The 25,605-nt window shown below is 41.0% G+C and overlaps 1 protein-coding gene across 3 annotated transcripts in view; it reads left to right on the forward strand.

Moving 5' to 3' along the window:
- The window catches only part of LOC131052122 (uncharacterized), a 184,223-nt gene that overhangs the window by 14,220 nt on the left and 144,398 nt on the right, over positions 1–25,605 (forward strand). Inside the window, exons 2-4 of one of the 3 annotated variants that reach the window (XM_057986722.2) lie at positions 24,687–24,725; positions 24,976–25,030; positions 25,134–25,225. In XM_057986722.2, coding sequence (XP_057842705.2) covers positions 25,027–25,030; positions 25,134–25,225 — 96 coding nt within the window. In that variant the 5' untranslated portion in view covers positions 24,687–24,725; positions 24,976–25,026. Of the gene's footprint in view, positions 1–24,640; positions 24,726–24,975; positions 25,031–25,133; positions 25,226–25,605 lie in introns of all 3 variants that reach the window. The other 2 variants (XM_059219807.1, XM_057986721.2) reach the window with 2 other exon arrangements.

Here is a 25,605-nt window from a genome sequence, read left to right on the forward strand (position 1 = left end):
GTATGAGAGCAGTGCCCGTGGACAGCCCCCCTGAACCACCAGTCACTAACTCTACCTATCCGAGAAAAGAGTTCATCCCTTATAAGCCGGAGGAGCCGAAGGTTCTCACACCTCAGGTGCTAGACGTGGTAGAGCAATTGAAGAAGGCCTCGACTCATGTCTCTCTGCGGGACCTCCTGAGTATTCTGGAGCAAAAGAACAGACTAAGAGAGGCGTTGTCTCATGACGGAAAAGACGCAAGTGCGATAGCTCCGCAATCTCTTCATATTGACGGAACGGGTCTCCGACCCACAACAGGCAAAGCGCACTCTCTAGCCGTATTAACAAATGAAGGCTCGCCCCCTGCAGCCCAAGTAGAAGGTAAGCCTAAGCCAAATCCTTTCTACCTTACCCTTATAGTTGGAGATAAAATTTTGCATAACTCCATGATAGATTCCGGGGCTAGCACTACCGTCATGCCTAAGCAAATCACCGAAGTATTAAACATCAGGCATGACCCTTTGAATAAAGTGGTTATGCAGCTCGATGGGAACAGGGTTCAGATGAGAGGTCTCATCAAAAACCTCCCCCTAACGTTGTTTGCATGTCCAAGTGTGATGGTGCCTCAAGAAGTAGTGGTCATTGATATCCCGCCTGTCTTTGGGTTCTGTCTTTCTCGAGATTTTACTGCTAAAATAGGAGGCTATATGTCCCTAGATTGGTCCCATCTCATCCTCCTTACCCAACGTGGTGCCAAGCTGAAAATCCTTTCAGAACCCCTTCATGCTGAGTATATAGCCAACCAGGCCTTGATCAATTTCGAACCTACACACACCTCTATATCAAACGATGAACGAAAAGTGGTAGAGCTTTTAGAAGACGAAGAAGTAACGAGAGAAATTCCACCTGAGCAAGAGGCCTTCTTGAATGAGTTCATAGATTCAGACCCCTTCTCTAACTACCATGCCACCGGCCTGGGTACCTATTGCATTTTTGAAGAAAATCAGATCATCCCAAAGTTTACTAAGGATCCGTTCTCTGAAGAGCAGTTGTCTTCGGCACTATGGACCCTACACTTCGACGGCGCCAAATGCAAGATGGACTCCAGAGCTGGAGTTTGTCTCACCCCCCCTTTGGGCGAACAAATCCTAAAGCCTTTCCGGTTGCAGTTCGCATGCTCAAATAATGAAGCGGAGTATGAAGGACTGATTCAAGGTTTGAAAATGGCGGAAAGGATGGGCATTAAAAAGTTGAAAGTCCTTGGCGATTCTGAGTTGGTGGTCCATCAAGTTCGAGGGATATCTAGTGCCAAGCACGTCCGCATGAGGTCTTACCGCGCTAGAGTGTGGGATCTAATAGAGAGTTTCGATGCTTTCAGTATCATAACCATTCCTCGGAAACTAAATACCACAGCGGACCAAATGGCCACCATTAGAGCACAATTTGATCCTGCTACGGACTTTCTCACCAGCTCCCAAGCAGTCAGCGTGGTTGTTCGCTCGGCTATCCCTGATAATGATACTCACTGGCAAGTGTTCGAGAGCGATGAACATATCACTTTGTTCATCCAAAGCTCGGGAGAATTTGTTGATCAGCTGCAGCCTAAGATAAAGGAAGCCTACGGGAATCAGGTCATCCAATTGAGATCTAACAAGCTCCCTAACGGTTTGATCACTTTAGAGAACCTGTTTGACCACGAGGATGCCAAAAAAGATAAGCGGAAGCTCACAGCAAACAAAGAGGATTATGCCGAAATGTCAGTCGACAGTGGGAGAGTTCTCAAGGTCGGAAAGGATGTTTCCTCCGAAGATAGAAAGAAGTTGGCCCGATATTGTGATGAATATGAAGGTGTCATGGCTTGGTCTTATGAGGATTTAAGAGGATACGATCCTAGTATCATCCAACATACCATCGAGCTTGCAAATGAGGCCAAACCGGTCCGGCAGAAGCAAAGACCGGTTAACCCAAAAATTGAGTCTCTCATGGCTCAGGAGTTGAAAAAGCTGATCAAATCAAGGATCATTTACCCCATAAAACATAGTACATGGGTGTCAAATTTGGTGCCTATTAGGAAAAAGAACGAAGATATCCGGCTCTGTGTGGATTTCCGAGATCTAAATCAGGCGTCTCTCAAAGACCACTATCCTCTGCCATCAATGGAGCAATTACTGAGCACGGTGGCGGGATCAGGAATGTTCTCAATGCTCGACGGTTTCTCAGGATATAACCAGGTAAGTGTGAAAGCGGAGGACCAACACAAGATGACGTTCACCACTAAGTGGGGGACGTTTGCATACCAAAAGATGCCTTTCGGATTGTCAAATGCTGGGGCAACATTTCAAAGTGCCATGGATTTAGTTTTCAAAGAGCTAATTAATAAGATCATCTTAATATACTTAGATGATCTGACCGTGTTTTCCAAGCACAGGGAGGATCATTTTGACCATCTCGAATTAGTCCTCCAAAAATGTCTTGAATTTGGGATTTCTTTAAACCAAAAAAGTGTATCTTTGGGGTTCCTCAAGGAAAATTACTTGGGCATATAGTTTCAAAAGAGGGTGTTTCCATTGACCTAGACCGAGTCAAGGCCATTAAGGATCTTCCCCTCCCGATCAACAAAAAGGGAGTCCAATCTTTTTTAGGAAAGGTCAATTTTGTTAGTCGTTTCATTTCTGACTTTGCCGGAATAATAAGACCCATCACCCTCATGTTAAAAAAAGATATACATTTCAAATGGACTATTGAGGCCAAAGAAGCTTTTGATGAAATAAAAAATGCTATTTGTTCCGCTCCTGTATTGTCTAACCCAGACATGTCAAAAGATTTCATAATGTACGTCTTTTCTGGTTAGCATAGCATCGCCATGGTCCTAACCCAAAAAGGTGCCCAAAAAGGAGGAGAGCATCCCATAGTTTTCCATTCAAAAACTTTTAAGGATTATGAGGCCCGATACAACTTCATCGAGAAGCAGGCCTTAGCCGCTGTAAAAGGACTAAAGAAATTCGGGCATTTCATTGCCTGTAATAAAACCACGGTGTACGTAGCCCATCCCGCAGTAAGGGAATACATTATGGAGGGTGACATCACTGAAAAAAGGGCAAATTGGATCACCAAGATCCTAGAATATGATGGCGATATCAAGCCAACAAAGCTCGTTCGTGGGAGAGGCTTGTGTGAATATATAGTGCAAGAATGCGAGCCCCGCGATGATGAAGTGGCCACAGAGGAAACGGTTATGCTTTTGCTTGATGTTCCAAACAACAGCTGGATTGACAAAAGAAAGCAATTCATGAAGACCAGGATTTTTCCCGAAGATCTCCCCCCGGCTATGAGGAGATTTTACAGACTCCAAAATAGCGGTTTCCGCTTAATAGATGGAACTCTTTTCAAAAGAAATTTTGATGGAGTCCTGCTCTGTTGTGTAGATCGGAGCCAAGATGATAAAATCCTACACGAGTTCCACTATGACTCCTCAGGAGGCCATTTCTCTGCACCCACAATTGCTATCAAGATTACTCAAGCCGGGTATTTTTGGCCGCCCATGTTCAAAGACACACAATTTAGTGAGGGGATGCAAAGAGTGCCAGTATTACATGGGAAGGAGCAAGAAAGCTGCAATGCCACTCAGGCCTGTGTCAGTGGAAGAGCCTTTGGCTCAATGGGGCCTTGATTTTATCGGAATGATCAACCCCCCCAGTTCAGCCGGACATAAGTGGATCCTGACTGCTATTGATTATTTCACTAGATGGTCCGAAGCTGTTCCTTTATGGAATTCATTAGAAAGCGAGGTGCTGGCTTTCCTAGAAGATCTAGTGTGCGGATACGGTCCCCCAATAACCATTATATCGGATAATGCTCGCGCATTCATAGGCTCGCGAATTACCCAATTCACCCTCAACAGAGGTATTTATCTCAAAACCTCTTCTAACTACTATCCTCAAGGGAATGGACTTGTCGAGTCCACTAACAAAAACTTGATCAGACTTATTAAATGGATAGGTTCTGAATACAAGAGGGAATGGCATCACCACTTAAGAAGCGCATTATGGGCGGACCACATAACACCCAAGCAGATTCTAAAAAACTCCCCGTATAAGCTGGTATACGGAAAGGATGCACTTTTCCCCATGTCGCTAGAAATCCCAGCTTTGCAATTACTAAAATCAATGGAAGTGGCTGAAAATGGCCCTATGGCCGTAAGATTGGCAGAGATTATGGAGCTAGAAGAAGCAAGGGAGGCAGCATTTGCGGCCCTCCAAGGCAGACAGGAAGTCGTCAAAAGATGGTTTGACAGTAAAAAGAGCTCTGATTTGGTCTTCAGCCTCGGGGACCTTGTATTAAAATATAATGAGAGGGCGGCGAAGCCTGGTCAGCACGCCAAGTTCGACTACCTGTGGGAGGGACCTTTCCGCATTATACATTGTAAAGGTTTCAATGCTTTCGAGCTAGAAGACATGAATGGGGACCCCCTCCCAATCTCGGTTAATGGTTTCCACCTCAAGCCTTTTCATTAGGTGTTCCGTGCCCTTTTGAATGTATATAATGTATATATTGTATTTTAGTGCCTATTTATCTTATTTATTCCAAGCAAGAATAGAAAGAAGAGAAAACAGAGAAAGGAGAAAAGCGCAAAATCCATTATATTAAAAACATTTTTGTATTTTCATTACATAATGAGTAGGCTCTTGACCTCTCCTTTTTCTACAATCATTTTGCTCAAGTCCAAGACGACGGTTCATCCCATCTTTAGCAGCTCTCCTCAGTCTTGGCCTCCTCAGCGTCAAATGTTTCCTCTTCTCCTGACCACTCAGAGTCAGAAGCGCTCTTGAGCTCCCTGGGCATGAAAATAACAACCAGGTTTGGTTGTTGATCTGGCGTCAAAATTCTCGGGAAGATATAGTCCCTGAATCCAGTATACAAGTCCGTACCTTCCGGGACCGGGACTATCAAATGAACACGCAAAAGAAATTCCGCGGCAAGATCGACGCGATATCGATGAGAGGACAACGTCAGTGTTTTCAGCCCACTGATGAGCGGGTGCCAAGCTACCTCCTCGTTGTGTGTGATGAACCGCTCCAGGTCAAATGGCAAGGGAAGCCCTCAGAAAGGGACGTAGTATGCAACCACATTCTCCAATCCGCCCAAGTAATCTTTGGAAAAGAGAGCCTGAGTCAGCTACGACGCTAGCAACCCAGATTGACCGCAATCTAGCAGAGAGGCTATGAATCGTGAACAAATGTCTGTATTCACTCGGTATCGGTCTGGATTATCAATAAAATCTTCTCCAAGTATCCATTTAATGGCGGCTATTATTAAAGGATTCTTCCTACGCGTCATCCTCTGCAACCTCCGATTAGAGATATTTCCCAAGAAAGCGACCTGCGCTTTGTTGCTGACGAGCCTAACTGGAGTATCCATGACTACAAAAGTTCCGCCGTTAAAGCTTGCAATGTGGTAAAAGAATGTTTGAAAAGACATATTTATAGTAGAATTTCAGCAGAAGATGTCAAATGCTCAAAGTGCATGCCTTCCCAAATCCCAATGTTTCTGTCATATCTCCATTAATTCGCGTCATGCGAATGGGCTTGTTCTCAGAATACCGATGTCCTGCTAGTTACCTCGAGAGGGAGGTTGATACGAGCAAAGAGCCACGCGTATGTACAGGTACATCGCGTTTTAAATACCAAGTTCTGCTAGACTGTTTCAGCCTGCACGAACTTTATTACCGACTGATCCTCTCGATCAAAGAAAAGATTTGCTTGAATGAATTTTCCTCGAGTAACGGCAGACTAGCCAAAGGCATTCTTGGGAAGTGGGAATGGCGGCGCCCTTCATCCGTGGGAGTTTATTGCAACAACAATTTGAGCTGGCGCGCGTGTAAGCAGGTACTTGCCATTAAGCGTTCGCTTTTGCGAAAATCTAGGCGCGTTTTGCATTTAAGGCTTGAGGCTCTTCCCTCTTATCCGTCCGTTTTTGAAAAGCGAAAGAAAGGAAGACGAGGTATTTTTCTCTCTCGATTTTAGAATTTTTCCAGCAAAGGAAGGAAGCTTTCTGCCCATAATGGAGTTCGAGGTTGCGTCCGCAAGTGTTGTTCCTGGAGGTTTCGGGGAGCTATCCTATAAAGAAGGAGTATCCAAAAATGAAGGCCAAGGCTAAAATGACAACTTGGAATGCGTCTGCTGTTCTGGATTCCTTGGAAAATATTTTCGAACCCGAAGTTCGTAAGCAGCCTAAGAGTCTCAGAGAGGCTGCATGCTCCTGGATGATTCATCACAGAGCTGACTCCCAATCCGTGGCAACATGTTTTTGGAATAGCAGTGCTCCCCAATGCGTGGTTCCCCTGGTCCCATACTGCCCTGAGCTCATAGCAGCTTGCGCGGAGGTTTTCGATCCCTCCTCATGCTCTGTCAACGACTCCCTCTTGAGATTGGTAGTATCTCCAGAGGCCATTAGGGAGATGATGTGCTGCCCAATTTTTGAAGCAACAGAGGTTTTCTCAGAAAGCTCAATGGAGGAGTTCTGGAGCACCAGGAGGGATGCTTTGACATTCTGTCAAAGCACTCTCAATCGAAGTCTATCCTCTGGACTTCCGAAGTTCCCTTTGTCCTACAGTGATCTAAGGCAAGAAGACCTTAAAGATATCTCTTCTACCCTGGCATGGCTGTGTGGTCATGACAGCGACCGGATATCACAGCCTCCATGATGGGTTTTCTCTTAAAATGTAGGAAGCAAAGGGAACTGTTTCACTTTGACTTCTTTGTGACTATTGCCAGGGCCATTATTAAACAATTATCTGAGTTCCAACAGTTGCGGCACTTCAGATTCTCTTCAGTATTGGTGCACCTTCTTTTACACCAAAATGAGGCTTTCTTCAGTCAGTTCATGCGGTTGGCCATGTACGATGAATCCGGAAACAGAATGCCGGTGTCCTGCTGGACACCTCTTCTGCTGGCCTCCTATGATTCATATCAGTTTTCGGATCTGTTCATGACTCCCGTGCTCAAAGACCTCAGAGTGATCCCCAATGAGCTATTAGCCCGTTTCTCCCAGGTCCAGATGAATTGGATGCAAAATGAACACCCTCCTTGCGACTGGTTCATGGGCCTTGATTTTTCTTTCATCCGGGTGCATGGGTTCTTCGAAGAACCCTTTCGGTTGCCTACTTACGTAACTGATCGAATCCTAGCTCTCGAAATCGCAAGGCAGTTGATGAGGATCGAAGGAGCCATTGGAGCGGGAAAGCATGATACCTCTATCATCAAAGACAACAAGGCCATTGGTCCAATCACTCTAGTGAGAAGGAAAATTGTAGAAGAGATCCTGACCTCAAAAATGGCACAGCTCGGTCTTGTAGTGATTGATGATTCTTGGAGCTATGACCTTGACGACTGCCTAAGCAAAAGAAAGAATGTTGTTAGGCATGAGCCTCAGAATTCATGGGCAGAGCGCACGAACCCATGGGTTGACGACTCGATCTTATATGTAGGCCTTGATGATTTTCCTGTCCTAAGACGCCCCCCATGGCTAAAGTTTTATTCCCCCTTGCAGAAATTCAACCCCGCGAAGCCTATCCCTCGAGCGTTGTTGGAAAATATGAAGACTTTAGCTTGGCCCAGAAGAAAAAGGGAAGATTTTTGGGTCTATCGACAAGAGGTGAATCAGCCTAGAGCTAGCATTGGAAATGCCCCGCTGGATGAGCGTTTTGAGTAGGAATGGTGTAAGGTAAATAAATCTGATGATGAGACAGGTGACAGTTCCTCACGCGGGGACTCGTCTCTCGAGGTTGCCCCGTGGCAGGAGGTAGAGGTTATAAATATTGAAAGGCAAGATCCAGAGCCACGAATTCTCCTTCCTTTGGATGGCGCAGCTCGCAGACCTCGCTCGCAGGCTGGTAAAAGGCGGTCCGAGAAGTAGTCGCGTGAAAGCCCTCCAAAGAAGAGGCAACATCCTAGCACATCAGGAGGGAGCCCGCCCTCTCAAACCCCATAAACATCCTCAGATCTTCAGCGGCCGGTGTCTTCCTTTGCTCAGGTACGTCCCTTTTTTACCTCATCTCTTGTTCAGGATATTTCTTTAGCTGTCCCCATGACCGCAATGCAGGCCTCAGTCTCTACTGCTCTCATTTTAGCCCCGGCGGGTACGTCGGTTGATCCCCAAAATGTTCTCCCGCAGGCCTCTGTCCCTTTCCTGGCCACAACTTTTATATCCACAACTTTTCCCTCGCCAATATCAGAAACAACCCCTGTGTTGCGTAGGCTACGTTTTGGAGAATCCTCCCCTCAGATTATGGGAGTAGCGTCCTCAAGCCCTGTCCCGTTAGGACCTTCCCCCTTTGTCCCGTTATTTTCCCCGTCGGCTCTGGCTCATCCCATCCAGACTGCTTTTGTTGGGCCTATTTTGCAATTCCCTTTTGCAGTTCCTCTAGGCGCAGCCTTTGCGGGTCAGGCTATCGATAATCCAGATGAGTTCCAGCAGCAGGTCGCTTATGATAGAACTACTTGCTTTGGTAAGATGGGCAAGCGAAAGGAAAAGGAAGGTGCTCGTCCAGCCCCCCCTCATTTGCAGACACATTTCAGCGAGCAAAAGGATTGCCTCTACTTTGCAAATCTTTTCCCCAAGGTTGACAAGCCGGAATCTGAGATGAGACCTAATGATTACACACTACACGCCATCGACGTTAGCCTTCAAAGTGCCATGACATCTGACAAATTAGAGATGATGGAGGAGACTTCAAAAGCCGTATCCACAGATTTTATCAAGAAGTGTCGCCGTCTGGAAAAGATCCAAGCGAAGAATGCTAGTCTCGGAGATTCCCTCACCCAGCAAAAAAAGGAAGATAAAGCTCGGAGCTAAGAAATCAATCATCCACAAAGCCTGCTGGCTCAGGCTAATTCAGAAAAAGGGAAGCTACAGTCGGCCTTCAACAATGTGAGCTCTCAGCTAAAAGGCCAAGAGACGACAAGGAACGTGGCTCTAAAGGAATTGCAGGAGAAGGATGCAGAGATACAACAATTAAAGGTAGCCTCTAGGGATGTTACTCAGGTCCAAATGCAGTTGCGTGAGGAAATTCTTCTAAAAGAGGATTATGCCCGTCAACTGAGTGAGGCTCAAGTATCATTGTCTGAAGAAAAGATGAAATTCGAAGCAGAACTGAAAGCGAGAGAGGCTAGTCTCGGACAATCCAGTGAGCGCATTTCAGAGGTGGAGACTCTTTTGCGGCATGAACAAGATCATACATCGCAGCTACATCAAGCTGTCCGAAATGGAGAGGCAAAGATCCTCACTTTGGAGAATCAAGTAGCCATTAAACAAAGCAAATGCAGCAGGCTCCAACAGGAGATGGTTGCGAAGGATGATGAAATTTTGTGATTGCTGAGTATTCCACCTCCGGAGCAGGTTTCCCAAGACTTTTCTACCATATTGACAAAACTGTATGTTTTTCATTGGGAAAAGGTAAAACAGTGTTGCCCTTCGCTGCAACCTGTGCTAAGATTCCTTAGTGAAGCGCAATCCCTCTGTGCCTAGGCCAATGCCCTTATTAGCAGTTCCATGCTTGTCATCGGTCCTAAGTTCCCGGTAGCCCAGGATCTTATTCCGTTGCTGTATGCTGCTCGAGATGAAGAATTAAGGGAAAAGGGGATTGTTGACCGTCGGCAATTGATTAGAAAGACGAATGTTTTCATCAACCGGCACAAGGTAATCATGCAGACTTCGGCAGCCCTTGCACCTTTGCAGTTTCCAGTTCCGGACGTCAAGCTGCATTTAGAGAGGTTTGTTTCCTTGGGCCCGCCTTCTCCGTTTCCCGCGGATGATACTGTGTTAGGAATTGAGCAAATATTAAGCCAAGTTGAGCATTTGCAACAAGATAGAGCTTTCCTGCAGCGCCTAAGGAATCCTATTTCGGCAGCCGAGGGGGAGTGTCTTTTACACCCTCTGGCCCAACTCTCTGCTCTCCTAAAGCAGGTCCAGGATGAACTTGCACCCTTACCGTTTGATGAAGTGATTTGCCTAGATCAGTATTTCCAGAATTTGGAGGCGTAGGTTTCAGTCTTCGAGGATGAATGGTTGCCTTTGCAACAGGCCTTCGATCTGCTCCATCTCGTTTTGGCATAAGGTTTGGTCTGCGAGCCAGTAGTTTTTGGGTTCCCAAATTCCGCAGGCAGAATTTCCCCTGTTAGTCGCCAAGAAATGTTCACATTAATTTTCTCGTAACTAAGGTTTTCGGCCGGGTTGCTTATTTTGCCTTTTCAGTTTTCCAGTAGCGCAGGGCGTACAAGACAATTGTCAGCTTGGCGTTACTCCCCCAATCCGTATTTGGCATTCAGTTTTTGGAGTAGCGCGACGGTGACAAATGGAGAGACGTTGTTGACTAGACTTCTTTTTGGGGCCCACCTTTTAGCGCACAAAGCAAACGGTTACTCGACACCGTCATGTTTTGGCGGGTGCATTTCTGTTTGAAAGGGTTTCCTAGCTTGCCCTCTGCGGTTAGCGAAATCTTTTCGGTTTATGACAGTATGAAGATTGTTGTGGGCAGGGAGTGAAGTCTTGGGGCCGTTTTGCTGGGTGTGATCTTCAGGGCGACATGGCATGGTTTTTTGTTCAGGGGTGGTTATGCCTTTTTGGCTTGTTTGGGAGTTGTTTCCAGAGCCGCAGGCTCTATTTATGCTTGTTTTTTCCCTGTTAGTAGGGGTTCAAAACTTTTCAAGAAGAACAATTAAGTTTGTTTAGTAGGAATTTTAGCCTTTTAAAACTGTTATTGTTTTCTGGAGAAGGTTATTCAAACTGTGCCTGTGGCCTTTGTGATACTTCTTTCAGTATGCTATGATGGTCTTTTCTGTGCTGTTCTATTAGAATTCCAATAACTTTGGGAGTACATTTATCTAAGATTTTGCCGATTAAACTATGTTTTGCACTTGTTATTTGGTAAATGCATGATAAGTATTTCCTTATGTTGCAAAGAAATTTAATTGCATCTTGGCTATGTTCCTAATTCAGACTTGTAGATTGTTGAATGGGCTTTAAAATCATATGTACTTGGGTTTTGTATGCTCATGTCTTCTAAAAATGCTCTGGCGTATCACCTCAATAGTCTAGATTTATTGTTCTTAAAGTTTCCTTCTTTTCCCTTTCCTCCAAACCCATAAGGAAGAGCGGGCTTCTCAATCCCGGAGGTCATTCAGTGAAACCTGCGCAACTGGTCCCCCATCACTGAATTTCCGATAAGGCTGTTCGTTTCCAAGGTAAAATTTAGAGTCAACAGAAGGACTTTCTAAAGTTGTTCTTGTTAACTTCTGGAGGAGTATTGATTATTTTTGGATCCCAATTCTTCTTTTTCTTGCTTTCACTTTTGATTGGGCTTTTTAGGGATTCAACATACCTCTTTGGCTCTTTATTTGACTTCTTTGGTGCATTTTTGGAGACTTCTTTATTGGCCATTTGGTTTTCTTTATGACCAAGTCTTGTCTTATTGAATGGTGACTTCTCTTCATTTTAATATATCATCCAAAATCTTGTACTCTTATCAAACTCGAGGCTCTTGTTCAACTTGGAGGATGTCTTACCTAGTTCCTTTCTCAAAGAAACAATTTCGGACCCTAACCTTTGACACAATATTCTAACTTTACGTTTAATTGGTTTCTCATCTCTTCCTCAATCCTTTTCCCTTCTTCAATTTGAACTTTTAGATCGATGATCACTTTTTCGGATTTTTCAAGGCTTCATACTAACTCCACATTAGTTTTATTGTCCTCTTGAAGTTGTAGCTCAATTTTCTGATTTCTTTTCTTAAGTTTCTCAATCTCTTTGTAGGCATAATGGAGTTCTTCCTCAAGATCCACTTCCCCTTTGTCTTCACCATGCGCTTCCTTTAAATCTTTTTCTTCTACATCCATCTCTTGTTTTCTTTCACTCATAAAGTCATCTTCTCTTTCTAGGATATCATCTTTTGTTTTTGTTGCCAAGCGTGTTCCGTTTCTCACCTCGTCACTTTTGCTTTCCTCTTTGCTATCACTTGCATTTGGTTTTGTTTGCTGATCAAAGCTCTGCTTGGTATTTCCTTTTCTTCTTGCTATGTGTGCTCCCCTAGATCAACCTTCAAGTTGTCAAACTATTTTTGAAGTAACCAACTCTCATACCAATTGATGAGCACATGATATATTGAGAGGGGGAGGGGTAAGGGGTGAATCAGTATAATACAATCTTCAACTTTTTCAAACTCAATACAATATCATTCATATAAGATGCAACAATTACGCGACACAAGAACGCAAGATTTACGTAGAAAACATTACAAGGGAAAACCACGACAAAAATATTATTTATATAAACTTGTCTTACAAACTTCATAGGCACCAACTCATAGGAGACACCAATCACTTCAATTCGTAGGCACCAGCTCCCACAACTAAGCACCAACTTAGTGAAGGACACCAATCTCTCCTCTAGGAAGGAGGCACCAACCTCTTCTATAAAAATTCACCTTATAAATCTGCCTTAAATCTGCTATGAATCACTTCAACTTCTTCACAATTCTGTGCTAAACCTCTTCACAAATCTGCTCCAATTCTTTTCATAAATCTGCTCTTGATATCTTTGCATATCTACTCTGACCTTCATAAAAACCAAATCTGCAATACTCTTCATATTTCCTGCTCTAGATCTGCTACAGATTACCTTAAAAAATCTGCTATAAGACTACTCTTAAGTTTGCTCCAAATCTGCTCTTAGGTCTGTTCCAAATCTTCTACAAATCAGCCTGCTATGAATCTTTCTTCGTGAAGATCTGCCTTAAATTACCTTGAAAATCAGCCTCAAATCTGCTCTTAGGTCTGCTCCAAATCTGCTACAAATCACCTCCAAAAATCTGCTATAAATTTCATTGAAAGGTCTACTACAAACCTGTTGATGGAGAATATACTTCTGCTCTAAATCTGAATGATATTTCATTAGCTGCTTGATGTCTTTACCTCAACTTCATCTTTAATTTATACCCAAATCATGCCTTTTCATCGAAGAGGTCGTCAGCCTCATGTGAAAATAATAATTTTAATTTAATTTCACTAATGAGGTTGGCCAAGCTTTGCACATAAGTAAATTTATTTTAGGTCCGCAACTTTTTATTTTACCAAGGAGGTCCACCAACTTTTGCTTATAAATAAATTTATTTTATTATTAATACATAGGTTGGTGAACCGTTAAAATTTAAGTATTTATCTTTAATTGAATAAATATTTTTTGATTAAACCTCCTTTGACTATCAATAATAAGTCGTCTTGACATTAATTCCCCTTTGACATCAATGACAACAATATTTCCAACACAAATTATTACATTTTTCCTCTAGTGAAAACCCTTGTGGTTTGGAGATTGAACTTGGTTCATCTCAACCATTTGGAGGACAAAAACCCTTTTGGAGAAGATTGGCCATGGTGGTCAAAGATCCTCTCTGCTGATTCAGTGTGGCTCATTCAGAGTTGCAGGTTGTGCTTGGAAAGAAGATTGCAAGTTCAGTTGAAGGTTAAATCGTGAAGACTTGTAGGCAAGATGATTTATTTAAGTTAGAGGTGATTGTTCCTCTTGAGTTTTATTTATTTTTGATTGGTAATATGCAGCCAAAGCTGCGGAAATATATTAATTTGTTGAAAAATTACATGAGATTTAATCAACAGTCTGAGCAACATGGCTTTAGGACTACTGCCAGAGAACCCAAAATCCAAAAACCACTCAACCTACTGGTTTCTGATACCACTATCAGATACAAAATCTACTCTACTGCCAAAAATAGCAGATAATGAACAATTAAAATCAGCTCTGAAAGGTCAAACCCCAGATTTGGTGTGAGATCAGAGAAGCATTCCGTTGCTTGCTTCTGCACATTTTTTGTTGTTCTTCTTTTTCTAGACTGTGTGCCATGCATTTGCTCTGTCTCCCTCAAAATAATTCTTTAGAGGATGAGGTGAAGCTTGAGAGGGAGTGTAAGCTAGCCTACGAGAATTGGAACTTGCATCAAGGGCTGAGGAGTCTGAAGGATGCTTGACCACTAGGGCTGTGATTATCGTGTCACTGTATTGTGGAGGATCCACCATGACGGAAGAGGCCTTATTGAGTGCTGTGTTGCAAGAAGTCGATGAGGCAGGACCTTGCCTAAAGATTTTGTAGCCAGGTAAGGGAGAGGCTCTGCCAACACATGAATCTTTTCTGTGTTAGGTTCATCACCAGCAATTGGAGAAAGATATTGGTGACAGGGTTTAGCCCCAACTCACCAAGTGCCCCTCCTTTTAGGATCATTAGAGGTTTTGTTGCCCTTTGATGGATTGTGCCCAATGCAGTAACATCTTCGACACCTGAAGGGTATTCTTCATAATCAATCGGTTGCTTCCACACCTTATTGCAGGATTTGATTTCAATTTCTGTGGGTAAAGGTTTTGAAAGATCCATTTCCACCAAAATGTGAGCTAATGTGAAAGATGTCTAAAGGGTAAAAGTAGATTTTGAATTGGAAGATGCATTGTGTGAGTCTCAACATCCTCAGAGGTCTCCTTATCCAAGTCAACAAAGAGCTAAGTGGGCATTCCATAATTGAGTATTGGAGCATCCATCGATCCAGCGCAAGATATGGGGTTGCTTGAGACCCCAACGCTAAAAGAGGGGATCCAATACAATTCACCCGTTGGGAATGGTTTGGGGCTTTGCTTTCCCTCACCATTGATCCTCCTAGTGTTTAGAACTCTGTGACTAGGAAATGAAGCACTCACCTTGTCAGTGCCGTCACCAGATGCTAGGTTTCTAGGAGGATTTGAATCGGATCGATCAAAAGCCCTAAAGGAGGAATGATTGCCTGAGCTGCCATCAACAATACAAAAACTCGATGTCCATTTAGAGGAATTGCTTGAAATAGAGATGTTTTGAGTCTTGGTGCTAGGAGGAATGAAGTCAAAGAGTGCAAAGTGGTCACTTACACCGGGAGATCATTCCTTGCTCCGATCAAAAACCCTAGTCGCATGTAGAACAAAATTATTTGAGAGTGCCATTTTTTTTAATAGTAGAAAAAATATTATTATGGGGTGCCTCTTGAGTTTATTGTTATTCTTGATTTGAAGGATTTATTGGGAGGTTTAGTTCATCTTTTTAGCAGCTAGCTCTTCAGCAACTAGGCATTGAAAGCTATGATGTAATAAGTCAATGGTTTCACTTCCTCTTGTTGGGCATATGAGTATATGAAATTTCGGCTTGAAGTTTGTGCTGGATGTGGAGGAGATTTGGAAACCATGTCAGTCCTTAGCCAATTCACGGGTCAGAGACAGAGTTAGATTGTGGAGCTAGCAAGGAGACAGTAGTGAATAAATACAAAATAAAAGGGAAATCGTGCGCCTATTGAAAGACGAGTGGTGAGATGGCAGTTTAGAGCAGCCGACTATTTCCAAAAGGAAACAAAAAGGGAATCGTGGGAAATGAATAAGCTGGGTGTGGAAATTAAATTTGAGTTGGCATTGAAAATAAAGACTTACTGGAGGTGATTTAAGGCATAAAACTGATTGCTGCTAGTTTCAAGGAGCTCATGGGAAATCTAGCTTGATGTGAGGTTGGTGAATGTTTAGTTTGGGTAGATGTAATTGTGCAAATCATACTAATGTGACTGAATGGGTTTTCTGTTCGATTGGTTTAAGGATGGCATGAAGCTCCAATACTTTGGTGTGAGAGGGGGATAATTGTTGAGTGCAAGGAAAGTGCAAGGAAAGCATTTTCTTTGTTGGTCGTTTCTCTTTGTAGGATTGTAATGCGCTTACAAGGTCTCATTGAGGGAGATTTTGTTTGACTGATGTTGCTGCCTCCAAAGGGCAATTGTGACCATCCCTCTAAAGTCAGAAAGATGCTAATGTCAAGTTTGTAAACTGAATTCATTACAGCAGATTCTTAAATAAATTATTGTTGCTTTATTTCCTTCCAGTTAGTGTATGCTGCTGCTGTGTTATTTATTCTCAGTGCAGTTTATAAAGTCTTCCCAATACACTTAAATATTAGCAAACTCCAAGCATCATTAAACTCAGCAAACTGGAACCCTTCACAAACCCATGCAAGCGAACTGTTGGACATAATTACAAGTGAGAAGTGCCAATTTTTTTTGTAGCTACAACAGTGGTGTTTCTTACAGATTTAGAACTTGCTGAGTGCTTGCAAGATATTTTCAAAGCTAAGTTACTCAACCTTGAAATTGCCGATTAATAGTGCTAAGTTTTGGCTGTGGTCTTATGGATAAACATGTAAACAAAGCAAAAGTGCGGTAAAAATGCTGATTTTTGGTCTTTTAAAGTAAATCTGACCAATGCAGGCATTTTTGTGTGATTTTAGATAGTATTTCAATTGCATATGAATAATGGCATGTACTATGAAGGTCTATGTCATAGTTCGAAAACTTTGCAGACTCGCCGCAGACTTGCCAAGACTCGTGAGTCCGTTGGCGGGCCGAGTTGACTTGCCACGGACTCGTGAGCTGAGTCCATTTAACACACTCGTGATTTTTTGCAGTGGACTCGGCTAGAGTCTAATATCAGGGCTCACGAGTCCTTCATCAGGACTCTTGACATTTGCTGGAAACACACAGTTAGACTTAAAACACATTTTTTTTTCACTTTCCCTCATTTCAGTCAATTGTTATTGCTCAAAACAAGTCTGTAGGGTTTGAAGAAGGTGAGGAAACAAGATCAAAGATGAGGACTTTGATGTTGAAGAAGAAGAATCAACTCATCATTTAGATACCTCAGCATCTACTAGTTCAAGGCTGGAAAAATTGAGTTATATTAGGAGAAGCAAGATGAAGATGTAGTCTTTAGTTTGCTGTCTTTCACATTTGGACATATCATTATATGTTATTTTGTAAACATTTATAAACTTATGCTGCTGTTATACATTTTGAAGTTTGAAAGTCGAAACTATGAGTATGAATGATGAAATTTCAAATATTGAGTATTTGGAGATCATATGACGTGTAATGTTTCAATTATGACTCTTATGGTCTCTAAATGCATTAATTTCTTTTTCTTTTTTTGTAAAACTATGGTTTTCTTTTTTTGCTGAGCCCTTGCCAAGTCCTTTCCCGAGTTTTTGCCGAGTCTGAGTCCGAGTCCAATTTTTGGGTTGCCGAGTTCGAGTTTTCCAACTATGGTTTATGTGGTCCCAAAATCCTTAGTTTGGGCTTGCTGGTGAGGGCTTTGTTCCTTGATCCTGCATCGTATTGTGGTAGGGTATGTGCTTGGGGTGCTGCTCACTGACTCCCTTCGGGGCTTTTCCCCTAGACCTTACAAGAGTTGCTACCTTCCAACTCTATGTTGGGCTACCAACTCCAATATTAGAATATTTAATTATATCTTAGTCACCTATATTTAGTTCCTTGTTTAATGGTCATTTAGCTTTTTAGTTAATTAGCTTTTAAGCTTTATTTAGCATTTAGCTTTTTAGTAGTTCACTTTAAACGACTTGTTCTTAATATAGAATGTCGTCCTTGTAATCTCTTTATATACGCTTGTATATTGTTGAATAGTTTATCTGATTATTGAATCATTCATTGAATTTATTTTTCATGGTATCAAAACAGGTCGATGGGATTCTTTAAAGTTTGGCAAATTTTTTAATAAAAATTCATGGCCTTCTTTCTGGAATATTTTCCAGATTTTTTTTTGTTGTTTTTTAATAAAAAAATGATTTTGCGTTTTTGAAGGCTTTTTGAGGGTTTCTGGTTCGTGGGTGAATTTCTTTGTGTTGGGCAGCAATTCATGTTTTTTTAGGTTTTGGAGATTTTTGGGCCTGCAACCTGGAGTTTTTTTTTGCAGATTGAAAATTTTCCCAGGGTTTCTGCAATTTTCGGCTAGGGTTTTGACCCTTCAGTTCAAGTCAAAATTTTATTCTGGTTGCAGATTCTTGATGGGTTTTTCGAGACCTCAACTGGGTTGTCAGATTTTTTCAGGGTGCATCGTTTTTCGTGCCTCAATTTTTGAGCCGTCGGATTTGCATTTTGATTTCAGATTTTTGGTGGGTTTTTCGAGAGATTTTCTGGGTTGGTCTTAGATTTTTCTAGGTGCCTCGTTTTCCATGCCTCAAATTTTGTGCTAGCGAATCTGCCTTGGAATTTAAAAACAGTCCGCAATTTCTGCTAATTTTGTGGACGTCGGGAATTTTGGTGTTTTCTCGGCACTATTTATGCTGTTTTAAGTTTGCAGAAAATTTTAATTTATGGGTTTCTTCCAAACCTCAAAATTTGCACCTTGGAATTCGTGCCAGAATTCTCCTCCAGGGTTTCAGTTTTTTCAACAACTGCTTCTATTTTGATTTAAAAAAATAAATCAGATTCTTTTGTCTCTTGCTTTCACTCAGTTGACCTCGATCAACCTCGGTTTCCGTGATGGCATCTTTTACCAAAATCATGTTGGAACACAGACAAAAGTTCAACAACTGCCACAACATTTGGAAACAGTGCATGTTCACGATATTTGAATATCGTTGCCTTGATCAAATTGATTTAGGCCATACCTCGTCCTACAGGTCCCAGGGTTTTCACATTTTTTTTCCTCAAAAATTGTTCGTGGGGTTTATAATTTTTAAAAATTATTATCAGTCATCTGCAAAGCTTGCGTGGGTTTTCTGATTTTTCTCCACAAAAAATCATGGGAGGGTTTTGCTTGATTTTTCCTCAAAAATCAGGGTGTGTTGTTTTACCATGTGATGTCTGCTATTTTGCCGCGTGAGGTTTGCTGTTTTACCACATGATGTCTGCTGTTTTTCCATGTGATGTCTGGTGTCTTTCTTGCATGATGTCTGATGTTTTACCGCGTGATGTTTGGTATTTTACCACGTGGTGTTTTGGGTCTTGCCATGCGAAGTTTCTGGGTTTTTACCATTTTTTTCCACAAAAAACGTTTCAAGGGTTTTTACCATTTTTTTCCACAAAAATGATGATTTTGTGTCTTCAGTATTGAAGGGTTTGCCGATTTTTCCTCAAAATCATGGTTTCAGGTTTCAGTTTGGTTACCCAATGTCAGGTTGGATGGATTCTAGTGTTCTTGGTCATTAACACTTTTCAGATCCAGGGAGGGCCTCCACCGCAGCAGAGTGTTCTTTTCATTTGTGATCAAAAAACCTGCAATAGGGTAGTTAGTAGATAGAATGACCATTAAGGGAGGGTATTAGAATATTTAATTATATTTTAGTCACCTATATTTAGTTCCTTGTTCAATGGTCATTTAGCTTTTTAGTTGATTAGCTTTTAAGCTTTATTTAGCATTTAGCTTTTTCTTTTTAGTTAATTAGCTTTTAAACTTTATTTAGCGTTTAGCTTTTTAGTAGTTCACTTTAAACGATTTGTTCTTAATTTAGAACGTCGTCCTTGTAATCTCTTTATATACGCTTGTATATTGTTGAATAGTTTTTCCGATTATTGAATCATTCATTCAATTTATTTTTCATCCAAATCTTTGCTTTGGTTTTTGAAAAGCAAAAAATATAAATTGTTTCAAACCCATGTTTTCCGTAGATGAAATTTGTAAAATATTAAAGCAGATATGTAATGACAAGACATTCTCATTGTTGCACAATAGATCCTAGTTGCTATGTGTTGACGTGTATTTTGTACACAATCATACACAGAATAAAATACCTAAAGGCATCTTATCCTCTCTTGAGAAAATAGTCTCTAACTGCTGAAGATTCGCGTAAAGGATCAGTTAGGTAGACTCCAAGGTTCTTTTAGTGGGATCTCCACGTGTGGACAAGCTCCAGTGGTATGATGTGATTTGCTAGAATCACAAGGGGACTTACATTGAACTTCCGATCTGCTTTGCTGGACACAGGCTCTTACTAACTTAGATTAAAAAAAATGGAAAAAGGATAAGGGCGAAGAGAGGATCTAATCCTAATACTAAGGATGTAGGAGCAATGATTGATTTTTGATGAAACTCTAACTAGATCTTGTTTTGACATCAATGGAACATCTACACAAGACTAGTGCGATCTTCTAAGGGAGCTTTATGATGTTCAAATCATCACCGCAGGCATAGATACCATCCAAGTTGATGCATATCAATGAAGAGGCGACAAATTGAAATTGAGCTTAAGCTGAATGATTCCAGTTGACTACGCAAGGCAAGTCTGCAATCAACAAACTGCTAGTAGTATGGATGTAAGAATTCCACCATCAATCAATCACATTTCCTCCATTCATCTAATTATCTACCATCTAAGATTGAAGACTTCAACAAGAAACCATGCAAATTGCAAGAAAACGACATATTTCACCATTACTTCAATGAAAATGGAGTTTGTTTACAATCAATGGCAACAATTTCTTGCCTTGTCCTCCTATTCTACTCTAATTGCTATTCTATCAACTATATTCTAACTCTTCCAACTATTTACAACTCTCTCTAATCATTTAAAATTTTTCCTTTACAAAATGAAATGCCTGGGCTTATATAGTGCCCACAATACAATTTGATGGCTTAGATCAATTCGAGATCAATGGCCAAGATTTTACAATGAAAACCCTAATTAGGGTTTGTTACAACCATTACATAACATTTAATGCTTGACCAATGATAAAATTGTATTGCTTGGACACATGTCCCTTTTAGAAAAATCGACCAATGGATAGCCGGGGTAGGTACATCGGAGTTTGTGCCACCTTCCATGAGTTAAGTACATTGAATCTGGACATGCTGAGGTGGACTTCACTGACTGGAGGAGTGATGACTGGGATGCCACCTCATCTGACACTTGAAGCTTGCTAGATATTCAATTTGATGTCGTTGAGAGGCTATCTTTAATTAACTCTTGTTCTAACTCCTTTTGTCCTTGATGTGCAGGATGACGATGTACCTCGCCTTGGAACGCTGGATTGAAAGAGGTCGCCCATGTCTTGGCTTGATCGTCCTGGCGAAGACCGTCCTGGCGAAGACCGTCCTTGATCCGGCTTGATTTTCCTTGAAGAGACCTCCATTTGATGCCTACACAACATTTCAAAATTAGTAACAAGATTTTGCAATACATAACATAAATTAGAGAGCAAATTTTAGGAAACTTAATGATAAGTCCTTTATTAACCATTTCCTAAAACAACTGAGCTAAGGCAAAACAAAATTTCAAAATCCAAAATTAAGGAAATGACGATCAACGTTCGAAATTAAAACAATAAATCCATATCGTCATACCTCTTTGAGAGCTTAACTCTAGAATGCAAAATAAAGGAATTCGCCTAGGCAAAATTTGAAATTCGATAGTCTTTGACTTGATCTTGAAGGATAATGAACGTCCTCCTTATTAATTCGCCACCCTTGGAATCTTTGATGTGTTCTTCAATGTCCTTGGCAAGTTCGCCTAACTTGAAACTTCAAGTTCGCCTCTCCTTTGGATAGATGTTTCGCCTTGGATAAAACTAGTGCCTTCTTTTGTTTTGAAATGAAATTCGCTCCTTCAAACACACTCGCACTCCCTTGATGATGTTTGCGCCTTCCTTGACAAGACCCGCACCTTGAAGATAATTTCGCACTTCTTCCTTTGAGATCGCATGAAAAATGATAATGTGAAAATAATGATTCTCACCTCCCTTTATAGCGCTCATCTCACAATTACCACCTTAGGCCGACTTGATAATTAATAAGGCAAATTTAAAATAAACTTAAAAGGCCGACCTTCAAAAACAAATAAATACCAAGCGCTCCTTTTGATTTTTAATGATTAATTAATAATTAATTAAATGCCTTTCGTTTTTTAATTTGCAAATTTCGATTTTAATAAAGGCAAAATAATTAATAAATGTTTAACGCCACATTAAATGCTAGTTTAAATGGATTTTCAATTTTATCGAACTTAGCATTTAAGGAAAATTTGAAATGTTTATTTGGCGCCAAAACTATGAAAATGAGAGGGACGTACCTCATCGCCCTGGTCCCTTGGAGAGGGACAGGAGCGAACTTAAGCATTTTGGTCCTTTGTTGACGTTTGATAATCTTCAATTTGTCTTCAACGGGTTCGATTGACCTCCTTTCTTGCCTTCGAACATAAAATTTGCTTGATCTTTGCCCAGATCGTACCTTATGAAGAACTTCGCTCTGGTCCTTCAGTGAGGGACAGGAGCGAATTTGACCCTCTAGGCAAAACTTCATCATTTCATTGTTTTTTGATCAAGTCTGGATGTTCTATCATGCTCATTTCGTCCTTCACCATGCCTTTGATGTCTCGATTCGTCCAAACAAGGTCAGGAATGGCTCAACTAAGCATTTTCGCTCTGGTCCCTTGGTGAGGGACACGAGCGATTCGCCTTGGTCCCTTGGAGAGGGACACGAGCGCATTTCGCTCTGGACCCTTGGAGAAGGACACGAGCGAAATTTGACTTTTCGCACTCTCAATCAGGACAATTTTAATGGAATATAACATTTAAGTATAAGTGTACTTTAAGTTATATTCCATATATACTTTCAGGATGTTTGAGAGTGGTTTCAGACCTCCAGGAGTTATATTGCAAAATCTAGTTTTTGGAGGTTTTTTCAGTTTCCAGACTTAGTCAAATTTCAGGATCAGGACATTCCAGACTTAGCCAAATTTCAGGATCAGGACCTCACTCAAGCCGGACTTGCTACCCTGTTAATCTCCCCGACAACACTTCAAGTTATATTCATTTGATAAAATGTACCTCTTTGGACCTTCTCACATCGTCAAGACGTTAAAATCTTGCAAGGACAAAGCAAAATTGGATTTGTAGCTCCGGTCCTTCACTGAGGGACAGGAGCGATTTAGGCAATTAGCACTGTTATGGACGTCCCAAAAATCTTCAATTTATATTCAACGCATTTATCTCATGTTTTTCCTTGTTTTTGAACGTAAACTTGCCTTGACCTTTGTCTGGATTTTGCATAATGAAGGAAATCGCTCTGGTCCCTGGGAGAGGGACGAGAGCTACAAGGTACCTCGCCCTGGTCCCTTGGAGAGGGACAGGAGCGATTTGGTCAATATAGGTCATTCTCCTTCGTTTTTGCATCTCAAATTATATTCATTTGGCAAAGCATCTTCCTTTGGACGTCCTCAAATCATTAAGTCATCAAAATCTTGCAAGGACAAGACGAAATTTGAATTGTAGCTCCGGTCCTTCACTGAGGGACAGGAGCGATTTTCCTCCTGGAGGCATTTCTGTGCTCATGAAAATCTTCAATTTATATTCAATGGAAAGATCTCGCCGTTCTCCATCACTTCAAACGTAAAATTTGTCTGGACTCTGCAAGAATGATGAGATATTTGAGATTGAGCTCCTATCCTTCACTGAGGGACAGGAGCGATTTTGCTCCTACAGGCCAAAATATCATGATTTTACACATTTTATCACTTCACAAGGCGAAAACAAATCATTTGAAATGCCTAGGATCAAAATTCAAAAAAGTCAAAATTTGGTCAAAAATATTCAATTGGACAAAAATTCACATTTCATCTTCAACACTTAGACAAATTTAAGCTCTGCATCAACATTCCAATTGAAAATTAGACCATTCTGGCGAATTCATTTCATTCAAAATTTGCATTCTAGAAAAGGAAATTCAAAAGCCCTCAAAAACGACTGGATTTTGGCCTGAAAAGACGGTAATTAGAACCCTAAGGCTTGACCCTAAATCCAGACAACCAACAAACTAACAAAACCCTAGAAAAAGCAAAGCGAAAACGAACAAAATGAGCAAAAAAACATGGGTCCCCATTTGCAATGGGGCGATGTGTGAAAACGTCACAACACTATGCAAGACATTCTGATTGCTATGCAGGAGATCTTAGTTACTGCATAAGGGTTTATAGTGGCTGTGTAAGAGATTAGTTTAGTGCACAAAATGATTATCTTCGTTGTGCAAGTATCTTTCTTGCCGTGCAAGGTATTCCTTTGGTCAAAAAGCAGTCTCCTTGTCACACTTGGCACCCTCTGGGTGCACAACCTCTTTTCTTTGCCATGCAAGAAACATTCTTTGTGATATAATTCTGAAAAAAAGAGTATATTATTCTGAATATCCTCTCTGATTTTCAGACCTGGTGGCAACATAGGGAGGGCCAAGGTCAAAGGTCTACCCGCCACCCTCGAGGCACCCATAATCTCCTTCAGGAGCGCAATGTTTTTGGTCACATGCAACCATCACTCATACTAGTTAGTAGGGTCACTAGTACAGCATGGTGGTTAATCACTAGACTACGAATGTGACGAAAGATTTCCTGGCACATTCAGGTTTGGGAGCATAACTCTCATGCGTTTACAATGCACCCAAAGTTAATTTGCTTAGCTTACAAATTACAGCGAAAAAGTAAACTACACTTTCATTAGGTGATTCTCATATGCTTTCAAATTGTCCGAATTTAGCTTTTTAAGTTTACAAATTACAGCAAAAAAGTTACACCAAACATAACTATAACTCAAACAGTGCACATAACATTTTGCCTTCATGCTTTTGTAATTTGCTTTTTTGAGATGCATTTCATCATTAACAATGTTACATTACTGCTCTGCATATTACCTTTGACCTTTGACAAATCAACTTCTAAGGCAATCTCTTGTTACTAGTGAAAACACTATTTAAACGTATTTTGATCTATTAAATCAAAGAATACTTTTCTAGGTTTTAATTTTATGAGAATGAAATGGTTTAACTAGATACATAATAGTAGCAGCAACAATTGAACTGACAACCTTGTTTCAGCTTGCTGATGCTTGGTTTGCAATTCCAATCAGTCCCGAGGTAAAATTCCATCTTCAATATAATAAATCTCATTGCTGATGGTTTTCGTGTTCAATCTAAAGCAAGAAAAACCTGTGTTTGGTGGAGAACAACCTTTTCCATCTAAAATCTTCCTTCAAATAAATAAAAAATCTGTTATTTTTACTATATAACAATTGGTTGAATTGACATTCTAATCTTGCAAGAACTCTATGTAAATTATATTGGATTGTGATACAACTTTGTGTGTTTTGTAAAATTTTCAATGCAGATTACATTGCATTTCACTGACTGCCTGTCAAGGAGGCTGCAGTCTTTGGCAATGGGTAGGTTTTTAACCTTTGAATTACAGTCTGATTTTATACGTATAACCAAAACTGTAGTTCTTTTTTTGGTACTCACATGGTTCATTTCATAAATAATTTACAGAAAAGGATGCAGTCAAATCCAGGAAGGCAAGGAGAAAGGAAGCAAGGTTGGCAAAGCAGCAACAGCGACTTCAATCACGGGTTCACCACCAAGTCTGTCTTCTTTCTTTCTATTTACAGACTATGTATATGGGTTTTCTTGTTATGCTTTGTAGATTTGGGCTGAGTTTATAAGAGATATTTTAATCTGCATGGCATAATCTTGGATCACATTCTCAAGAGCTGTAAAGGTGATGATGACAATAATCATAACTTATTAGTAGATTTGACTTTTTTAGACAAGATTCTGTAGGACCTCTCAAAGTGTATAGGCAAATTAATATAATAATGGCCTTGATTATTTTAATCCTAAAGAACACAAAAATTGAGTTCAACATTCTTTAGGCTAGAATGGGTCTGTAAAAACCATTTGGTACACTTATATGTACTCATATTTATGACAGCATAATCATGGGGTTACGTGGTACATACTG

This window comes from Cryptomeria japonica, chromosome 4, assembly GCF_030272615.1.
Source record: "Cryptomeria japonica chromosome 4, Sugi_1.0, whole genome shotgun sequence".
Classification (NCBI taxonomy): domain Eukaryota; kingdom Viridiplantae; phylum Streptophyta; class Pinopsida; order Cupressales; family Cupressaceae; genus Cryptomeria; species Cryptomeria japonica.